This window comes from Pelodiscus sinensis, chromosome 8, assembly GCF_049634645.1.
Source record: "Pelodiscus sinensis isolate JC-2024 chromosome 8, ASM4963464v1, whole genome shotgun sequence".
NCBI lineage: Eukaryota > Metazoa > Chordata > Testudines > Trionychidae > Pelodiscus > Pelodiscus sinensis.
The window spans coordinates 37,266,718-37,286,454 of NC_134718.1; the positions used below are offsets into that span (position 1 = coordinate 37,266,718).

Genomic DNA, 19,737 nt, shown 5'->3' on the forward strand with positions numbered 1-19,737 from the left:
TGTAAGAAGAAAACCTGCTTTTAAAAAAAAGAATCCTTGTCTCTTTGCTGCCTCTTTCCTAAGCAATGTGTAAAGAAACAATCTGCATTGTAAATCTGTTTTGTAGGTTTCAAATAAATTAATTTGGTTTTGTTTTAAATAATGCCCTTTCATGTAAAGTTGCAAACTGATAAGACACTCTTTGCCAGACAGATGACTAGTGCTGCTTGTCTTCTGGCATTTAAACCTTCAGGTACCTCAGTGCTTTATAAGCTTCAAAATCTTGTTACAGGCCAAATTGTAACTAATATTTGGGACAGCAAAAACCCCCAAAATAAACATGGGTTCTGGATTTCTTATTTTTTGGGTAACAAATCAGACCCAATGTGTTTTTGCTGTGTACTTTAAAAGCAGAACTTAAAAGTGAAAAGAATCAAATTTCACTGTGTCCCTTTTCAAGGCTGAGTTTATAACTTTGGATCTGAAAGCAAGCCAGAAAGTTGTGTGTGAATGTAGGCCTGGCTGTTATAGGAGGAGTCTGTTGTTCACAGATGTTAAGAGGGGGTAACACACACACCATCCTCTAAGTAAAAGAAAATCACTATAAGGGTGTGTCTAGACTACAGGGTTTTGTCGACAAAAGTGGACTTTTGTTGACAAAACTATACCTGCGTCCACACTGCCTTTGAGTTATGTCGACATAACATCGACAAAACTCAGGAGTTTTGTCGATGTATGTAAACCTCATTCTACAAGGAATAACGCCTTTTGTTGACAGAGTTCTGTCGATAGAAGGCATTATTGCATCTACACTGTCCTTTGCATCCACACTGTTATGTCGACAAAGCGGCTTGCTTTGTCGACAGAACTGGATGTAGTCTAGACGCTCTTTGTCGACAGAAGCTTTGTCGACAGTTATCTGTCGACAAAACTTCTGTCGACAAAACCCTGTAGTCTAGACATACCCTAAGAGTAAAGCTTCTCAGTTACTACCTGTAAATAAATTTGGAGCTCCACAGACAAACTATTAAAGACCTAGTCTGCTGTATAAGAGGGAAACTGAGGCATGGTACCCCATTAATTTAATAAATGAGCAGTGGAATGATTTACCTGGAACCCACAAAGAGTGGACGTTATTGAGGCTTGGATGGTTTACAAAACAAAAGCATAAGTAATTATTGGGTAACAGCAGGCTGATACAAGTATTCTTGCTGATTTTTTTAACAGAAATACGCTATATACAGATGTGATCTCCTCACCCCAGAAAAGATATTTTGGCCTTGGAAAGGGTTCAGAAAAGGGCAACTAAAATGATCAGGGGTTTGGAACAGGTCCCATATGAAGAGAGGCTAAAGAGACTGTGACTTTTCAGCTTAGAAAAGAGGAGACTGAGGGAGGATATGATAGAGGTCTATAAAATCATGAGTGGTGTGGAGAGGGTGAATAGAGAAAACTTCTTCATTATTTCCCATAATATAAGGACTAGAGGACACCAAATGAAATTGATGGGCAGCAGGTTTAAAACTAATAAGCGAAAGATCTTCTTCACACAACCTGTGGAACTCCTTGCCACAGGCGAGTGTGAAGGCTAGAACTATAACAGAGTTTAAAGAGAAGTTAGATAAATTCATGGAGGTTGGATCCATGGAGTGCTATTAGTCAGGATGTTGGAATGGTGTCCCTGGCCTCTGTTTGTGGAAGGCTGGAGATGAATGGCACGAGACAAATCACTTAGTCATTGTCTTCGGTTCATCCCCTCCGGGGTACCTGGTGGTGGCCGCTGTCGGCAGACAGGCTACTGGGTTAGATGGACCTTTGGTCTGTCCCAGTACTGCCATTCTTATGTTCTTATGTTCTAAGCTCAGGGCTCAGGGTTGGGGGTCTCACTGGATCAGCTTGATTTTCATGCAAACCTGCTCCTGGGTTCGCATGTGGCCTTTGGTGGCCAGGCTGGCAGCTATCCTGCCCTAGATGACAGCATTCCTGTGCCTAGTGTGGAGATCGTGGATGTTGGAGGCCTCCCCCCAGACCTTGATGAGGTCCACCATCTCCCCACTAGACCAGGCAGGTGGCCCCGGGTAGGCTCCTGGGAGCTGCCAGACTGTTCCTGGGAAGTGGGGGAGGTGCTGGGTGGCAGCAGATGGCAGGCTCATGCTGTGCCAGGTGCAGGGTCTGCTGGCTGGGTGCTGGCAGGCTTGCAACTGGCACAAGCACTGTAGCCAGACCGTGCCCCTTTAAGGGCTCCAGGGCTGGGAGGGGGGCAGAAGAGTTTCCCTGGTTTGGTCCAAAGTGGCCACCAGGGCAACCTGGGAAGGGCTAGCCTCCAACTAGTTTGAATTAAGTGGCTACACAGCCCTTAATTCGAACTACTTAATTCAAACTAGGCGTTAGTCCTCGTAGAATGAGGTTTACCTAGTTCGAATTAGGTGCTCCGCTAGTTTGATTTAAATTCGAACTAGTGGTTTGTATGTGTAGCCTCTATTAAAGTTAATTCGAAGTAACAGCTGTTAGTTCAAATTAACTTTGTAGTGTAGACATACCCTAAGAGTCACACTTATTACCTTCCTAAGCTAGAGAAAACCCAGAGCACCGTGACTGCCCCCTTGGTTAACTTCTCAGTTTCCCTCGGTTTGGACTGGGGGAAATTAGTTGATCATTTGCTTTTAGAAGCAAAAGTCATGCAGTTCTTACAAGGAACTCAGAAGAATGAGGGAAGGCGAGTTCTCCAAATAACTCATGCAAATGGAGATATGATTAAAATTGCTGGTGCTGAAAAAGAACTTACTGCTTACCACTGGTATGATGTTTTTACAGGCTGGTCTCCCATGTCTAAAGTATATTGTCATTTGTGCTTCACCCACTGATGATTGTAATGATATTGTCTTGCATTTGCCTAATTGGAATGATATTTATGTGTAGCTGGACAAAAAGAACGTTTATGAAATTGCAACCACAAGCTCAAATTGCCTCCCAATATATAGCCATGAGACAATTATATAAGATATGACCCACTCAAGAATTGTTCTTGAGGGATCAAAAGGGGGATATGTTGGAATTGAAAATTTTATTCTTTTTATATTTGTATTTTAGGATTAATAATGTAGCAATGTAAGGTAACATATTATCACATTTAATATTTTATTAAATTAAGCCCTTTAGTAAGATATATATTTTAAAGTTTAGTAAGTAAAGAGACAGGATCTCATATTGTTTCTGTGTTAATGAGACTAGAGGAATGCTGAAGGCTAAGGCCTTAATTGTTTGATTTACAGTGCCTTTTTGCTTTGCCCAATGCAGATATTGATGTTATATATTCCTTGAGAAGTCCTTGTAAAAGATTATTTATGTGTGAAAGTAGTATGTATGTGTCGAGATAAAGGTGCAAAAGTTATTGCTCAGAACCAGATGGCTGAAGGAGGAGGGGTGAGCGTGGGCGAAAACTAGACAACTCAGCGTCAAAGAAAAACCATCTATAACCATCGATGTGTACCCCTACTCACAAAATGATTGGATATTGGCAGACTGACAGCCTTAAAGTGGAGCAAGCACCCCTGAAAGATGATTGATTCCAGGATGAGCTTTGGAAAATGTTTTGGGGACACTGACACCAGAGAAATAACACTCCAGTCATGGGCTGACACAGAGAAATCCATAGACTTCAACAGAGAAAAGGATTATAAAAGCACGGTGCTTTGCTATGGAACTTTGGGTTCATCTTGCCACCAACTCCAGAGGAGCATCGAATCGATCAACTGACAAAGGCCCTGTTCCCCCTCTGTGTTCAATCTAGCTGGGCACTAGATTGATACAGAATCTGGACTGGTAACTATAACATGGTCTGGCAGGACTGTGTGTATGGTGTTTGTGTGATTGAAAAGCATATGCAACTGTTGTATTCTCAATAAATGTGGCGTACTGCCTTTTCCCCTATAAAAGATCTTGTGTGCTTTGTTTAAGCATAACAGCGGTGCTGCTGCTTTGAAATACTGCCGCAGCATTTAAAAGGGGCACTGCTGCCCTATTGACTATGCATTGACTATTCAATTAGTCAATTACTCAATATTTAACATCTTTAGTGTGCAGGGGAAGGCAGGAGCAGCACGTGAAGAGAGGTGAAGAGTTGCCCCGCAGGGAGTGGCAGGTCCAGATTCTGCAGTGCCACAAGGACAGCCTGCAAAAACTGCACCAGAAGGTGCAGCATGAGGTCAAGGAGCTGGAGATTGCTTGGCAGCAGGTTTGGCTCCATGGCAGAAGTGCTGTGGTGTCCTCAAGGGCAACCAGAGCTGGCTGTGAAAAGGCTTTGGTGTCCCTCAAAGAGGTAGGCAAAGCAAAGGAGTCTAAGACACAACTGTACAGGGAGGTTTCCTTTAAGCACAAGCCTCAGGAAGCAGCTCCAGGAAGTGAGTGCTGTCCTGATGCCCTGCCTCAAGTGCTTCCGTGCTTCTGGGAGTGGGTGACTTAAATGCAACTGAGGCTTCAATCAGTGTGGACACTCTATTTTGAAATAGCTCTGCACTATTTTGACTGGTATTTGCAGTGTAGATGTGATATTTTGAAAATTCAGAGTTTTTATTCCAAAATAACGCTGTTGTGTAGACATACCCTAAGGGTTCAAGCTGTATAAAGAAACAACTGAACAGTTGTTCCTGTTCTAAAAACTGGCACATGACCAAGTGAGGAAGCTCACTTGTGGGGTTAGAAAGACTCACATCTACCAAAGCCTTAGGTTGAACTTGAGGTAGACTCTGACAAGTTTTTAGCATTTATATAATTTATTTCATTTTTTTAATAAATGTCTTCTCTATAATGTTTTTACCTCAGGAATGAATGCACATTACTGTCCGAGGGCTGGAAGGTTACTAGTGTATGCTATTATAGTCCACAAGGAGAAGTTAATCATAGGTGCTGAGGAAGCTGAAGTGATGTGTAGAGAATGGGAGCCTAAACTCTTGATCTGTGGTGAAAGACACATGGAACTCTATTCAAGAGAATTGGCAGGTGTCAATTCAATCTTAAAAGAGTGTCCTAGAGGAAAATTGGCCAGGGGAGAGGGATAAAGGAGAGGGTCAAAGGTGCAGTTAATCTTGAAGCTGTGATACTTATAAGTACATAACTAATATTGTTCATATTCACAAGAGAGGAAGAAGGAGAGAGAAAGAAATGCCATGAACACTCAGCTTTGAAATTCAAGGTCCCTTAATATTTTTCAATGAGTCTCAAATCTAAAAGTGAGTGTGTAAATTAAACAATTACATTTACAAAAAGAAACTGGTCAGAAAGACAAACATACATTAATTTCTCAATGACTGAACATTCTTTAAAAAATTACATATTCAAAGCATATTTTCATGGACAAAATGAACAAAAATATTCATCTGAATATAAAAATTATGATTATAAAAGTCTCTGATTCCCATTCATTAGGGATCCTTTCCAAAGCTCATTGAAGTCAATTGAAAGATTTCAGTTGACTTTAGTAGGCTTTGAATTGGGCCTCATAGAAGGAAAAAGAAAGTGTGAATATTAATCCAATCCAGTTATTAACTGTTTTAAACTCTCTTGACCAATTTCTCAACTGTACTAAGTCAGCATAACTCCATCAATTGTACACTGAGAATCAAACACTCTATATTCATCACTCTCTTCCTTTCAAATTCCTTATCAGAATATCTACTTAATACATTAATTCTTACTACTTGTCTCAGTCAACTATTATCCACATAAAACTCATGGCTCTTGACCCTGATCCTGAAAACACTTTTAGATAAATGTAGCTACTGCTTAATATAAGTGTTTTCAAGGTCACTGTCCAAGAGTTCACTTTATCATTTTTTCAATACATGGGAAATTCTTGGAAACGTTTTACTTTGGAATAAACACTAGGCATTTCTGCTTCAATCTTAATGGGTGAGGACACAATAGCTTCTTTTAAGTAAATGCACACTTTTGAAGATTTAATTCTCTTGTTAGAAATAACTACACAGCATGCTAGAAAACGTTCCTGAAGACCAGTGAGCTCTATCTAATCCAGATGTATTTCATTTATTTAGCCTTAATACTGTACTATAAAAAGAATGTAATGTGTGTGTCCTTCTAGTAAAAGAGATTATTGAGATCAAAGGATATTTTAATAACTTAAGAGTACTGGAAAGAAAGAACAGAATCCATATATGGGAACTATAACCAATCTGAGCAACTTTTTGCCTTCAGCACCTTTGCCACAAGATGTCATCCTCTGCTATACTCTTCGAACACAAATTTCATCTATCTTTTAGACAGATCCAGAAGGCAGCTTCATGTATCACCCTAAATTTAGTGGTGTTCACTCGGTATTGCTAGTGTAGTTAAGATTGTGTCTGAATTTCTGTTATGAAACTTATGGTTTAATTATAAAACATGGATATAAATAACACTGCAATCCAGACTGCAGTTTGTTGTGCAAGATCTTGGACTGGAAGCAAATATTTCAGTTTTTTTTTTAAAAAAGGCTCAAGATTTGTAGAGTAATAAAATGTTAAGTGGGTGTTGTATGTTTATAGAAAAATATGTTTATTTAATGATATTTAGCAAGAACACTGTACTTGCAATATTTTAAAGGAGTCTTTTACTTTTTAAGAAAAGGACAATGGATAAGAAATTACTTAAAGAAAATTATAGTTATAGATCTCAGACAGTTGGTTTGTGCATCAGCACTGCATTTCTTAATGCTGAGGAAGAGATGTACCATGCAGCCATATGTTGGGGCTTGTAATGAGCCACACTGTACCAAAGGGAACCCTGGGAGGCCATCTGCAAAATGTCTCCCAAAGCCCCTGGATGAAAAAAGCTTGACCCAGATTGTCTGTGTAGCCTACCAGCCCTCCTAGCTGAAACATGAAGTGCATGAATTAACAGAGGGACATCTTGAATCTTTATTGACCATTCCACTGGTCCATAATGCCCAGAGTTATGCTGCTGTCCAGCTATGCTGGCTTCCATCTCCACCATGTTTCCTATATTGGTATGAGAGGCAGAAACAAGTGTCAGAGCTATAGGAACCCCAAGACAGCTGATCAATTCAATTTTCTAACATCTTTTTCACTGCTGGAGGAGCACAAACAGGATGAGGTAGTGTTCAGGATCAGGCCCTACAACTGGAAGACACTGCTATAATGAATTCACCATTGCTAATAGGAGTAACAAGACTAATAGGACTAACTACATCGCTGCTTTAAAATTAATCATCTCAGAAATTGAAACTACTTTTCTTTTTGCTATATAAAATAACTCATATATATACATTGATTTTTAACCAGTCTCCAACCTGGATATCAGTCTCATAGGCACAATTTGGCATCAATAATAAAATGCAGACACAGTTCTTTGAACCTGCAACTGTACCCACTGAGAAGGTTTACTATGTGATTGTGCCTGAATAAATGGGTACAGTCAGATAGTTATGCATCAAAATGGTCTACTTCAGCAGCTGGCACAATTAATTGAATCTGTAATTCGTACCTACAATTGATTCTGGGGATAAAATTGTCCACAACCATGAAGGCTTATCACTAAATGTAGGCCATTAGTCAGGTGTACGTAACTCAGAAGATGTAACAAAACCACTTATTTGAACGCCCTGAATTTAGTAAAGAATGATGGTTTCAAAATTTGAACTAGAATCTAGATCTGAATTTTCTCATATTGATTCATTCTTTAGTTCTAATTTTTTTCATTACAATAGACTTCCGATAATCTGGAACCTATGGGACCTAGGTGGTGCCGGATTATCAGATATGTCGGACTATCAGGAGGTACTATAAGCTGGTTATATATATACTGTATACATTATATACTTTATATAAAGTGTTCTTAACCCTTTTTATTGTACATACTGTATACAGTATACTGTAATATTTTAGTTTTTTTAAGCCTTTTTTACCCTTTTTGCTCAGTTCAGCTGCTGCCGCTGTTACCTTGTGACTCATTTTTTGCTGAAACTCACTCACTAGGCTCTTGCCATTTTGATGCCGGACTATCAGGAGTGCCGGACTATTGGATGCCGGACTATTGGAGTTTTACTATAATATGTTCTCCTTAGGTGTTCAGCATTTAGAGTAAAATGCTAGGCATACTGAAGGCAGTGGAAAATGTGCCATTGATTTCAACAGAGCCAGGGTTCCCACCTTAGTTTTGTGCAGCTCATGTGCACATATCTGTCTCTCTAAATTCTACCCTCAAGTTCTGAGAAGTAACTTAGGTCTAAGTCTGTGCCAGACTTGCTAGAGTAACACAGCTAGATCAATGTAGCTGTGCTGCTATGGCACTAGTAGTACAGAAGCTCTATGCTGATGGGAAAGAACTCTTCTGTTGGCATAATTACTCCATCTCCCAAGTGGCCATGTCGGTGGGAGAAGCTTCCATGCTGAAATACCACTGTCTGCAATGGTTCTTAAGTTGGTGTAATGTGGGAGTGGTTTTCCTTATCTATAAGGACACGTCTTCACTGGCCACACTGGAGATTGACATTCTGGCATTCAATTTAGAAGGTCTAGCATAGATCTGTAAATCGAACTCTGAGGCAGCTCTACATATCACCTGCACTCCTTGCAGTCGTGAGGAGTAAGGGAAGCCAATGGGAATGTTTGCTCCCATTGGCCTCCTCTGTGTGGATGCTGCCAAGTTTTGCATAAGATATGCTGACTCCATATCTGGAGTTGCGTACCTTAAGCCGACCTTCCAGGTCTAGTGTAGACCTGGACTAAGTGACTTAAATTATATGGAAGTAAGCACTAGTGTAGATCTGCCTCTGGTCTTTTCTCTTATGCCTGTGACCACATATCATTATAAACTGTTCTATTTACAATACATAGTTGTGAAAGTTATTGTATTTGAAATATCAGTTTCTGTATAGTACAGGTAGTCCCCGAGTTACGCGGATCCGACTTATGTCGGATCCGTACTTATGAACGGGGCTTTTCTCGCCCTAGGAGCGGCGCTACTGGACCAACCCAGCAGCACCCCAGCTGCTCTGCCCCAGGCGTTCCCAAGTCAGCCGCTGCTGAAACTGACCAGTGTCTGACCACAGGAAGCCCGAGGCAGAGTTGCTCTGCCCCGGGTTTCCTGGAATCAGCCGCTGATCAGTTTCAGCAGCGGCTGATTTGGGGACACCTGGGGTAGAGCAGCTGGGGTGCTGCCGGGTTGGTCCCCGCAGCGCTGAGGTGCGGCGCTGCGGGGACCTACCCAGCAGCGCCCCAGCTGCTCTGTCCCAGGCGTCCAGATTCAGCTGCTGTTGAAACTGATCAGCGGCTGATTCCAGGAAGCCCGGGGCAGAGAAACTCTGCTTCGGGCTTCCTGTAGTCAGACGCTGGTCAGTTTCAGCAGCGGCTGAATCTGGACGCCAGTTCCGACTTAAGTACAAATTCAGCTTAAATACAAATCTACAGTCCCTATCTTGTACGTAACCCGGGGACTACCTGTAGTATAAAATATAATATATGGACTTGCACATCGAAATGTTTCTTTATTTAATTGAGTCCTGATCTTGCAAATATCAGAGGAAAAGAGTACAGTATAATGCCACGTACTTCTGAGCATTGCCAAAGAAAACTCTTTAGGGGATCCTGAATACTCATCCCAATGCTCACATTTGTGTTCTGGGGAAGTTTGGTTTGGTTAGCCATTCAAAATGTGCCTGGCTTATCCTTAGAAAACCGTAATAATTGGTACCCCAGATTTATATGAACCATATCTAAGATCATTTTAATTTTTCCAAAGAACAACGTAAGGACATGAGAGGTCTGAACACTTGTAAACTCAAAACTACACTAGTGAAACCAGTCCAACATTAATGCCGTGTTCTCATTGTAGACTTAAAATAACAATGTTAGAAAATGTAAAAGGGAAGGTTCAAAAGAGTAACTCTACAGCAATATCATTGCATATCCTATCCTATGATATACACCACTCATTTTCTTACGTAAAATTAAGCTAAATATTATTAAGCTAAATATTCAACAGGAATAATCATGAAAAGAAAATACTGTGCATGACAAATATAACCAAGGGCCTGCCTATCAAGTGGGATAACACGCTTTACTGGGGTATGACTAGCAAAATGCATTAGTATCTTGTCCATTAATTGCTCTGTGTAGGTCCTGCTGGATTGTTTTCAAACAGCACTAGGAGTGCACCAGCAAGATCTACAGGAATGAATTTAATGAGTAACATTAATACTGCTGGGTTAGTGCCTGACAAATCTCATATAGACAAATCCCATGTTAATTTTCCTATTGGAAACAATTTTTTCTGGTCTTTTTGTGATTTTTAAACATACAACATTAATATTGCATAAAACCAGTTTTTGTGTATTTGTTCTGTATTTTATTTTACAGGTAAAAAGAAAGAAAAATGCTTATATTTAATATCATCATTTAAATGGATGCTTTTAATTTCAAACATATTTACAATTGCTGCCTGACTAGAGATATCCTTCTGCAGTCATTTTGCTAACAGGGCCATTGCAGATTAGTCACACTGTGCTGGCTGTGTCTTCACAACAGAAAAATATAACAAGTTAAGTTAGTTTTAAATGAAAAGGTTAGAGTTTGCAAAATAATGTGGAATACAGCAGAAGTCTAGAGAGATCTTAAAAGTACAAGATGAATATTTTTCTCATCATCCACCATTAGCTATCTCCTGCTTACGTGGATTTTTTTGGATTATGCTGAGTTTATTTTAATGGCACAATTACAATCATTCTCATGCAAATTTTCCTAGCAGAAGCCCCTGTAACTGCTAGTTTAGACAGAGAAAATGTTCAGTGACTTCACAAAGGAGAAGGTGGGAAGAGATCAGGCTTTATTCAAACTCTGCTAACATCCTGAAATTCTCTAGGAGCATGCTCAAAAGTAATGTTTTAATTGCTTTTGTTTCCCCCATATCTCAAATACACAACTTTCTCATTTAAAATGATGTGTACTCAGTTTCAAACTTCAGCCATTTTTAATGCTAAAAAAAGTTCCACATTTATATTTTACTCTTCTAACACTCCAAAATCTGAAAGGATAAAATAAAATAGTAAATAAATTCATCTTTATTCAAATACAAAGCACAGCACTATCCATTCAAAAGGTTTATGACTTGGTAGGCATAAGTATATGAAAAAGGATTTATAATGAAAAACTGTTCTGAATTGTAAGTGTCCACTCCAACTGTAAGTGGCATGCCCCCAAAAAACTCTATTATATGAATAGATGTACTCATATATTTACAATATAAAACCCACAAAATATATTACTCTGATCTCAAACAATGAGAAGGAGAACACTATAAAAGTAATGTTGATCATTGTGCTCATCTCAATCCTGATATCTCCACATCCAAAAGGTAAAAGTAAAAGCTCATAACAAGTCAATCTTATTCTATTTGTCAAGTATGGGTTCTCTTGGCCAGGTCTCCCACATAGCCCAGATCTACCTCAGCAATCTTACCAGGTCACATGGATAGCAACAAGGCTTATCTACCAATAAAATGGAGCTTGTCAGAGTCCAGCCCTCAACACCATATATGGGCATCACACTGCACCCAGACCACACCCATGCCACTCCCAGAGCACAAACAATACCAAATATGGTAATAGGCAATAACATAAAAACCTCTGAGCCCTAAGCTGGGGAAGGACTCCCAAATATTGGAAGACAGAATCTGAGTCTGGCTTAGGACTGATCACCCAAAGGCCACCTCCCACCCACTGAATCTAAAAAGGGGTGTAGGAATCTCAAGCATGCGCCATTCCTTGTAGATTCCTTGTATGTCTTTGTGCTGCTGTTGTTGTTTCTGAGTTGGTAAGTATTTAATGTACCCTCACTGTTGTTAAGTAAAATGTTGTTAAGTGATTTAAAAGAAGACAGGTTAGAAAATATATTGCTCAGTGGTAACTTTTACCTTTGCTATTGTCAGTGTTAAAGAAACAGTTTTTGAAATGTATATATATTTGACTTAGCTGTAACTTAGGTAGAGTTTTAAAAATTGCTGTGGTTCAATTGTTTTGTGGCAAATATTGGGTAATTGCTCATTTTAAGTTGTTCAGTTTAATAAATCATTCCTTCTTTGAGAAAACTTGTTGTCTTGCCATCATTCACTGGGTACTTGGCCTTAAGCCTCTGTGTTACAGAATTGTTTGCTATTTGTATAAAATGGTCTGTTTGTGCACAATTATGAATAATGTATAATGAATGAGCAGGTTACACCTATGTATTAGCCTTAGCCTTTGTAATGATATCATTAATATTTGTATTATTTAAATGCCATCAACTGTAATGGTAAAACTTGTTGTTGTTCTGTTTCAAATGTACATGAATATTCATGTGTGGTGAGCCATTACCTATATGACTATTCACAGGTTGAGCAGTTGCTTATGTATATTAATGTGTTTATCCGAAGGACCAATCGGTTTAAACCTATGTAAATTAGTATCCTCTCTCAGCCAACCAATTTGAAAGAACCCCTATGCATAATGCATGAACTATACCTATAAAAGCCTGTACCGAGCCAAAAGTAACTGTTACATCGGGGTGTCAGGCTTCGGCATAGATATAGGAGAGAGAGAACGAGATGCGTATTGTCCCACGAAGATTGAGTGTATAGGTTAAGATAAGTTAAGAGTATAGAGAAAGCGAAAGGCTTTAGTCTATCTATTTAGGCTTAGGTAGTTAGTTTTAGATAGATTAGTTTTTTGTCGTGTCTGTTCATTAGGTTTGCGTCAGTCCATGCACGTCGGCCATCGTCGAGACTGTTCGTCGGGTGCATCGAGCTCTAGATAGGGTTTTAATTTAGGATAAGTGTAGGTTATATTAGGTAGAGTCTAGGTCGACCATCGCCGGTTCCAGCTGCCCGAAGCGCAGGAAGAGTCGTGAACTGCGGAAGACAATCATCGCACTCAATTCCAGCTACTTCGTGGGACTCCTGGCCATTCCTCTCCAAGGGCCCGTAAGGACCTAACGATCGAGGTCGCCAGCTTCGGCGCCGTCAACCGCCGTGGGACTCATGGCTGGTACTTTCCCGAGGCTTTCAATTAGCCGACGGATTGCAGGTCGCCAGCGACACTTCCATCGTCTCCGCGTCATAGACTCTGTGGTAACTTTTATGTGTTTGTGACTAATTGTTTTGCTTTTTTGATCTTTTAAAATATAGTCTTGTGGTTGAAACTTACCAAATTGTCAGTGGTAATTTCGAGTGCCACGTACCAATTAAAACTTAGAGAAACCCAGTTACAGATGTGGGAAGAGGGTCCGCACTTGTAATTTTCTTATAGGTTAATCAGGCTAATTGGCAATCAATTAGTGAACACTTACCTTCGCACGCCGGGTAACATCTGGGACTCCCGCCATTTTACCGAACCGAGAACCAACACTATTAAGTCAGAAATAGATAGGTCTCAGAAGAGTCAGATATTTCCACTCCAATGAGTGTGTTAGACTATACATCTCTTAAAGACCTGGACATGTGCTTAGGCTAAAGTGGCAGATGTGCATACGATTGCTTACCTCTTTTGTCAAATGGTTTTCAGATCAATATTAACCCTTTGCAACCTAGAAGAACTATCAGTATAATTTACACATAGGTCATTACAAAATGACCCTTGGACCAAGTCCGTCAGTCCAAAGGTTTTCTCTAGTGCCCATCACTGTAATATTTAAATGTCTCTCTCCATAAAAGACCCAGTTTTCTTTGGACATGGATGGTGCACACATTTACACAGGAGATATTTACACATACTACATTTGTCTTAACCTTGTGAGGTACAGGCTAGCACCTCTGAAATACTCTACCCACTCCACAGGAGTGCATGGCACTGAACTCTTAATGGGAACTGCTTACACTATGGGCCGGAATCAATTCTTTTGTGCTAAAAATTACTATAGTATATTTTGGGAAAATAATGACATTTTAGTATGAGATGCCACTAGAGCACTCTGACTGAAATTCAATCCAGTGCCAAGTGCCAGCATATAGCCTATGAAGCAAGGGTGAATTCCAGCCTTGGTGATTAAATCTTTTCAAAGTAATAGTTAGATTTTTGTGATAATTATCTAATTTGCAGACTGCCACTGTCAGAAATAGTAAGGTTCTACTGTGTTATCTACAGTATAAGTAACAAGCTGCACCAAAGTTTGACAATACTTATTTTATTATCTCTGGGACTAACCTGCAAGTCCTTAGTCAGGGAAAACTCAAAATGAAACCTAATGAGATGAAATAAAATGGCTTATAAAAGTTGTATACAACACTTTGGCTTATTATGTCTAAGCACATCCAAAGTTCTCAGTGAGTATGCATAATAGTGCTCATGAGGGAAAGTAAAAGTTGACACAATTTATTCCCTACATTAAAAGAGAAATAAAATGTGACCACATACTGAACTTCCTTTAACCTTGCTTTTTCTTCTTAAAGGGAGTGCATGAAGGGAATGTGGTGGCTGGACTGGGCACAGTGATCAACACACTTTTATTAAGATCAGCATAAGAGGTCCAGATTTCTACTCCTGATATATTACATCAGCTACTCATTGTGACTCTAAGCTTCAAAAAGAGTTTCCATTATAGTTCCCCTTCACGCATATATACACCTTACAGTTAATGGAAGTTTTTCCTGAGCATGTATGAGGCCAGGTAAAGGATAATCCCATTTTCCTCTCATTAGGAAGATTTTACGCCTGCATTTTTTCTAACTTTGAATACCCACTCTCATGTGTTTGGGAAGTGAAGGGGAGCAGCCTTTTGACCATTATGATTATCTGATCCTATTTTGTCATTCAGTTGCCTCAATCAAAGTTTTGTTGTGGCACACTGCATCAAAAACTGAGAAGCTTTTAGTACTATGTCAATGCTCGGTCAAGCCTAAAGCAGAAGCCTTCACTCCTTAGACTGTCTGGATGGTTAAACTTAAAAAATACCTTGTTTTCTCTAGCTGGATTCTTTTTACTTTTGTTTATATATTCAGAACATTTAAAAAAAGAAAAAACAGTTTTATGTTTGGAATTCTATGTAACACACATCAGCTTCATAGAGGAGAGCAAAAAATGTTGAAAGGTCATATAAGGAGAACAAAAATACAAGGCTAGTTTTGAAGCTATGCACTTATCACTGCAGTCAAATGCTCTGATAATAAGCCCACAGGTGTGCATAAACAGGTAATAATAATGTGGTTGTGCTGACAGTCCTGGATGCATAATCAATTTATTCCAAGATATAATTTTAATATATATGTTATGTTACTGATAGCTTAAGAAATATGTAAAAACACACTGATGAGGCTCCAAATGTAAGCAAATTTTAAACACTTTGGTTTTTGTTATATGCATCTAATTTGAAACAATCTATGAATTCTTCAGAATGACAACTGCAGTACTGATAAGGAATCAACCTTTCTTTTCCTGAAGACTCCTCAAAAATAAGCTCAAAATATAGTGTCTTCACAATTATGTTCTTGAGAAATCACATGCACACTAGCTATTAACATTAACTCTTTTTCATTCTTATGAGACGACAGTGTGGTGAAATATAAAGGAATCTTGCACTCTGAAGAGTGAAATTGTTATAATATTTCATTGCTCTGCTATCTCACCTATTTTTTGGCTTTATAGACTTGACTGTCCCTTCAACCATCAACTAAGTTTACTCCTCCTTACCATCCCATCAAAAAAGAACATAATAGAAAAGTGAAATAAAGGCAGGGAATGGATGGTGTTTGGACAAATGTGGGCTTCATCATAGCCTTTAAAATACCACACCAGGGGCAGTACAAAGCCTATAACTGCAGAAAGAATGGTGAATGAGAAATCTCTCTCCTTAGCACACATGAGAGCACCTTAGCTAGCCATTCTGTAGGGATTATGTCTCCTCAGCCTGCTCCCTCTGTTGTGCCCCAAGAGATGTATTAAATGAATCCTTGCATTTTTGGGAATACTGTGACTATCTTAAAATTGCCCAGGAGAAAAAGTAGGTGATTTATTGAATGCCCTGGCCCATGGACCAAGTAGAAAACTGGCCCATAGTGAGACTGGTCACTCTGCCCTGATCTACACTGGGGAGTTAGGTCAAAATAGCTCCCCTTGTTTTAAAATAACAAGTGGAACATCCACACTATCAAACCCTTTATTTTAAAATAAGGGGCGAGTTATTTTGAGATAACAACTGCCTTCCACAAGGAACAATGCTAATTTTGTAATAGTTATTTTGAAACAGTGGTAGTGTGGATGATCCACTGCTGCTATTTTGAAATAACTACTCCCCGGAATCATTCAAAGTAATTACTCTCTGATACTTCCTAGGGCTCTTAGTCATGGTAGTGTGTACAGATTAAGGGAGCCTACCTTAGACTATTTTCTAGGCTTCCCTGTAGTACAGGCACCCTATTTCAAAACAGTTATTTCAGGAGTTATTTCAAAACAAGTTATTTTGAAATAATTTACTAGTGTAGACATGCCTCAGATTTGCATGATGTATAAATATTAAGACACAATCCTGCCACTTCATGTTTTCATTAACTTCAGTGGAAATTGTAGCATTTGGAATAGCCACACGAGGCTACAGTCTCTCTCCCTCTCACATTTGGTATTTATCATGCCATATTATTTTCCAAAACGTTTCATTGTTGTTTTCTCCAAAGATTACAAATACACTGATCAGCCTTAACAATCAGATTGGTAGCCCTCCTTTGGAGAGCTTATGTGCACATTAAAATGAAAAACTTTTATATTAAATTTTAGAGTATCATTTTTGTGAAGCTTCCAAAGTAAATATTTTATTTTCATAGTGTTTAGGTACTGTGGCTTTCTCATGTCTTCCACTAAAAGTGGAGCTAAAAATAATGTGCATATTCATCATTCCCATCAAGTAACATTAAAATGTCAGCATTCACCACCTCAAGTGGTATCTCATTCGATTCAGACCCCAGTTCTGCACACATTTACATTAGTAAGCTACCTCTCAAATATCAGTAGTTCCACTGTACTTAACAGGACTGTTCGTAGGTGCAGCAAAATACCTTTAGAATATGTTGCAGTGATGCAAATAACTGCAGAGTGGAGAATGTTGAGTTTTTACTCATCTCCACTGTTGTTGTTTTAGCATCGTTTCAAAGAAAAAATCTATAGTTTTGGTAAATTGTAATTGATTCCCAGGGGGAAAAAAACAGTGAATGAGCACTGTAAATATCACTACGTGAAGTTCAGAAGCCCAGTGGTAACTTTTAATCTAACAAATATCTTTTCATAGCAACAAAAGGAGAAGAATGGCCACTTCCTTTAGTTTGAGGAATGGAATGCTTCTCAAAATTTGAATATATCAGTTTCCCCAATTAGACTAACAAATAGAATGACATAACTTCTTTGTCTTTTTATTTTCTGTAGACCAGAAAAGGTATATCCAAATATTCATTTATAATTAGAATAATAGAATCACAGAGCTGGAAGAGACTGCAGGAGGTTATCAAGTTCAGTTCCCTGCCCAAGGCAGGACCAATCCCAACTAAATCAACCAGACCACGGCTTAGTCAAGCCAAGACTTAAAAGCCTCTAGGGATGGAGACTCCACCACCTCCCTAGGTAACCCATTCCAGTATTTCACCACCCTCCTAGTGAAATAGTTTTTCCTCATATCTAACCTAGACTTCCCTCACTGCAACTTGAGACCATTGCTCCTTGTTCTGCTATCCGTCACTACTGTGAACAGCCTTTCTTCATTCTCTTTGGAACCTCCCTTCAGGAAGCTGAAGGCTGCTATCAAATCCCCCCTCACTCTTCGCTTCTGCAAACTAAGTAAACCCAAATCCCTCAGTCTCTCCTCATAGGTCATATGCTCCACCCCCCTAATCATTTTGGTCACCCTCCGCTGGACCCTCAGTAATTTAATTTACTGAACAGTGCAAAATAAGTACATAAGATCCCAAACAAATAAACCTGTACCAATTCCATCACCTCTCACATTTAAGATATTTTTACATACCCAGTTTTACATATTCAGATTAAGCACTGCTTTAACTGCATATATACATCTTTTGGGGGATTGGCATAATAGCCCTATAATTTTCAAGTCTAATATTTCAAGAAGATCTGCCTGGGTTCCCAACAGGGAGGGGAGTACGCTACACAATGCTTGTTGGTGTCTGTGATGGGGCGCCATCACCCTGCCCCCTCTGTGAATGAGCTGTGGCGCTGGGCGGCGCCATGTGCCAAGGAGCTGTGGCGCATGCGTGAGCAGCCCAGCGGGCCATTCAAAAGGAATGCTGTCACACCTGAACGGGGTGAGCGAGCTGGCTGACGCCAGGGATGCTGGCCAGGTGTCCAGAGAAGGGGCAGGAGTGGAGGCAGCAGCTGCTTCCAAAGGGAAGAGAGAGAGACAACGGAGGAATGGCAGCGAGTGGTGGAAAGCACCCAGGAGGTAGGGAGAACACTGGCTGCTGAGGAGGCCAGCAGGAGTGCAGCAGTTACAGGGGCTGCCAAGGCAAGAAGGAAGGGAGACCGGCCCCAGGGGCCCGAGATTGCAGCTGGCGTACCAGCAGGTGGACCATCAGCAGCCATTCCCATGCCAAGGAACCCTCTGGGAGGGGAGGGGACGGCAGGGTGACATGCAGCTGTTTGACGGCCAGGACACCAGCCGCTGTCCCCCCAGTTAGGCAGCATCCCAAGGGGGTACGGCAGAGGAGTGAGCACCATGGGGACTGAGACCCTACAGTGACCAGAGAACTGTGAAATCACGGCGGTAAGATGCAGGAGCATCAGTCGGGGTTGTATGTGGAGACACAGCGTGTGATCGAGTAGGAAGTGGCCCAGGGGAAGAGCGACTAAACAGAGTCCAGGAGTTAGTTACCATTGGCTTCTGAAAGGGACCCCCAAAGGACAACTCACCATTCTCAGGGCCCTGGACCAGGGCCTGGAGGAGAGGGTGGGCCCAGACCCCCCTACCCCACCAACCCGTCTTTATAAATCAAGGGACCCATGACCAGGCCGAGCCGACCCAGTTGGACTCTGGATCAGGATCTGAAAGGCTGTTTGCTGGCAGGAACCTCCCCAGTGGAAAGGGGGGAGGGGACATGCAGCCAGGGAGAGCAGAATCTCCCTAGCGACCTAATAGACCCTGTAGATCGGGACCCCCTTTGGGCAATGGCACTAAACCTCATTTCCAGGATACGGGCGACCCGACCCTTGAAGACAGGGCTAAACTGTCCTTATGCCAGGGGAGCCCCTGCCCTACATGGGTTTAGCAGCCACTAGCACCACTGACAGTGTTCTTTATGAGTGGTGAAGATGAGGTTGGCATGGCCCTAGGAGTATTTGAATGTAAAATAGTTCATGGTGGTCATGATATTACCCAAATGTGGCAAGAGAGGTTTAGGTTGGACATTAGGAAAAACTTTCAACTGTCAATGTGGTTAAACAATGGAATAAGTTGCCTAGGGAGGCTGTGGAATCTCCATCTCTGGAGATATTTAAGAGCAGGTTAGGTAGACATTTGTCAGGGATGGTCTAGATGGTACTGGGTCCTGCTGTAAGGGCATGGGACCAGACTTGATGAACTCTTGAGGTCCCTTTCAGGTCCAGTGTTTTGTGATTCTATCACTGGAATATTAAAATCTCATATTCTTCTGTGGCATACATATGGATAAGTCATCAAGAAATTTACAGACATGCTGAAAATACGAGACTAAAATCTGTTTAAACCAGGCATGGAAGTTAGTGGTGTAGTGAGAGTGTTATGCACTTGGGGGCAAAGGCAAAAT

At 40.5% G+C, this 19,737-nt stretch overlaps 1 protein-coding gene across 6 annotated transcripts in view; it reads right to left on the bottom strand.

Annotated features, from left to right (window-relative positions):
• PRKG1 (protein kinase cGMP-dependent 1) overlaps positions 1–19,737 on the bottom strand; it is a 1,023,509-nt gene that overhangs the window by 215,711 nt on the left and 788,061 nt on the right. Inside the window, exon 1 of one of the 6 annotated variants that reach the window (XM_075935052.1) lies at positions 13,311–14,007. The exons of the other annotated variants lie outside the window; for them this stretch is intronic. Coding sequence (XP_075791167.1) covers positions 13,311–13,346 — 36 coding nt within the window. The 5' untranslated portion in view covers positions 13,347–14,007. Of the gene's footprint in view, positions 1–13,310; positions 14,008–19,737 lie in introns of those variants that run through there. 6 annotated transcript variants of the gene reach the window in all.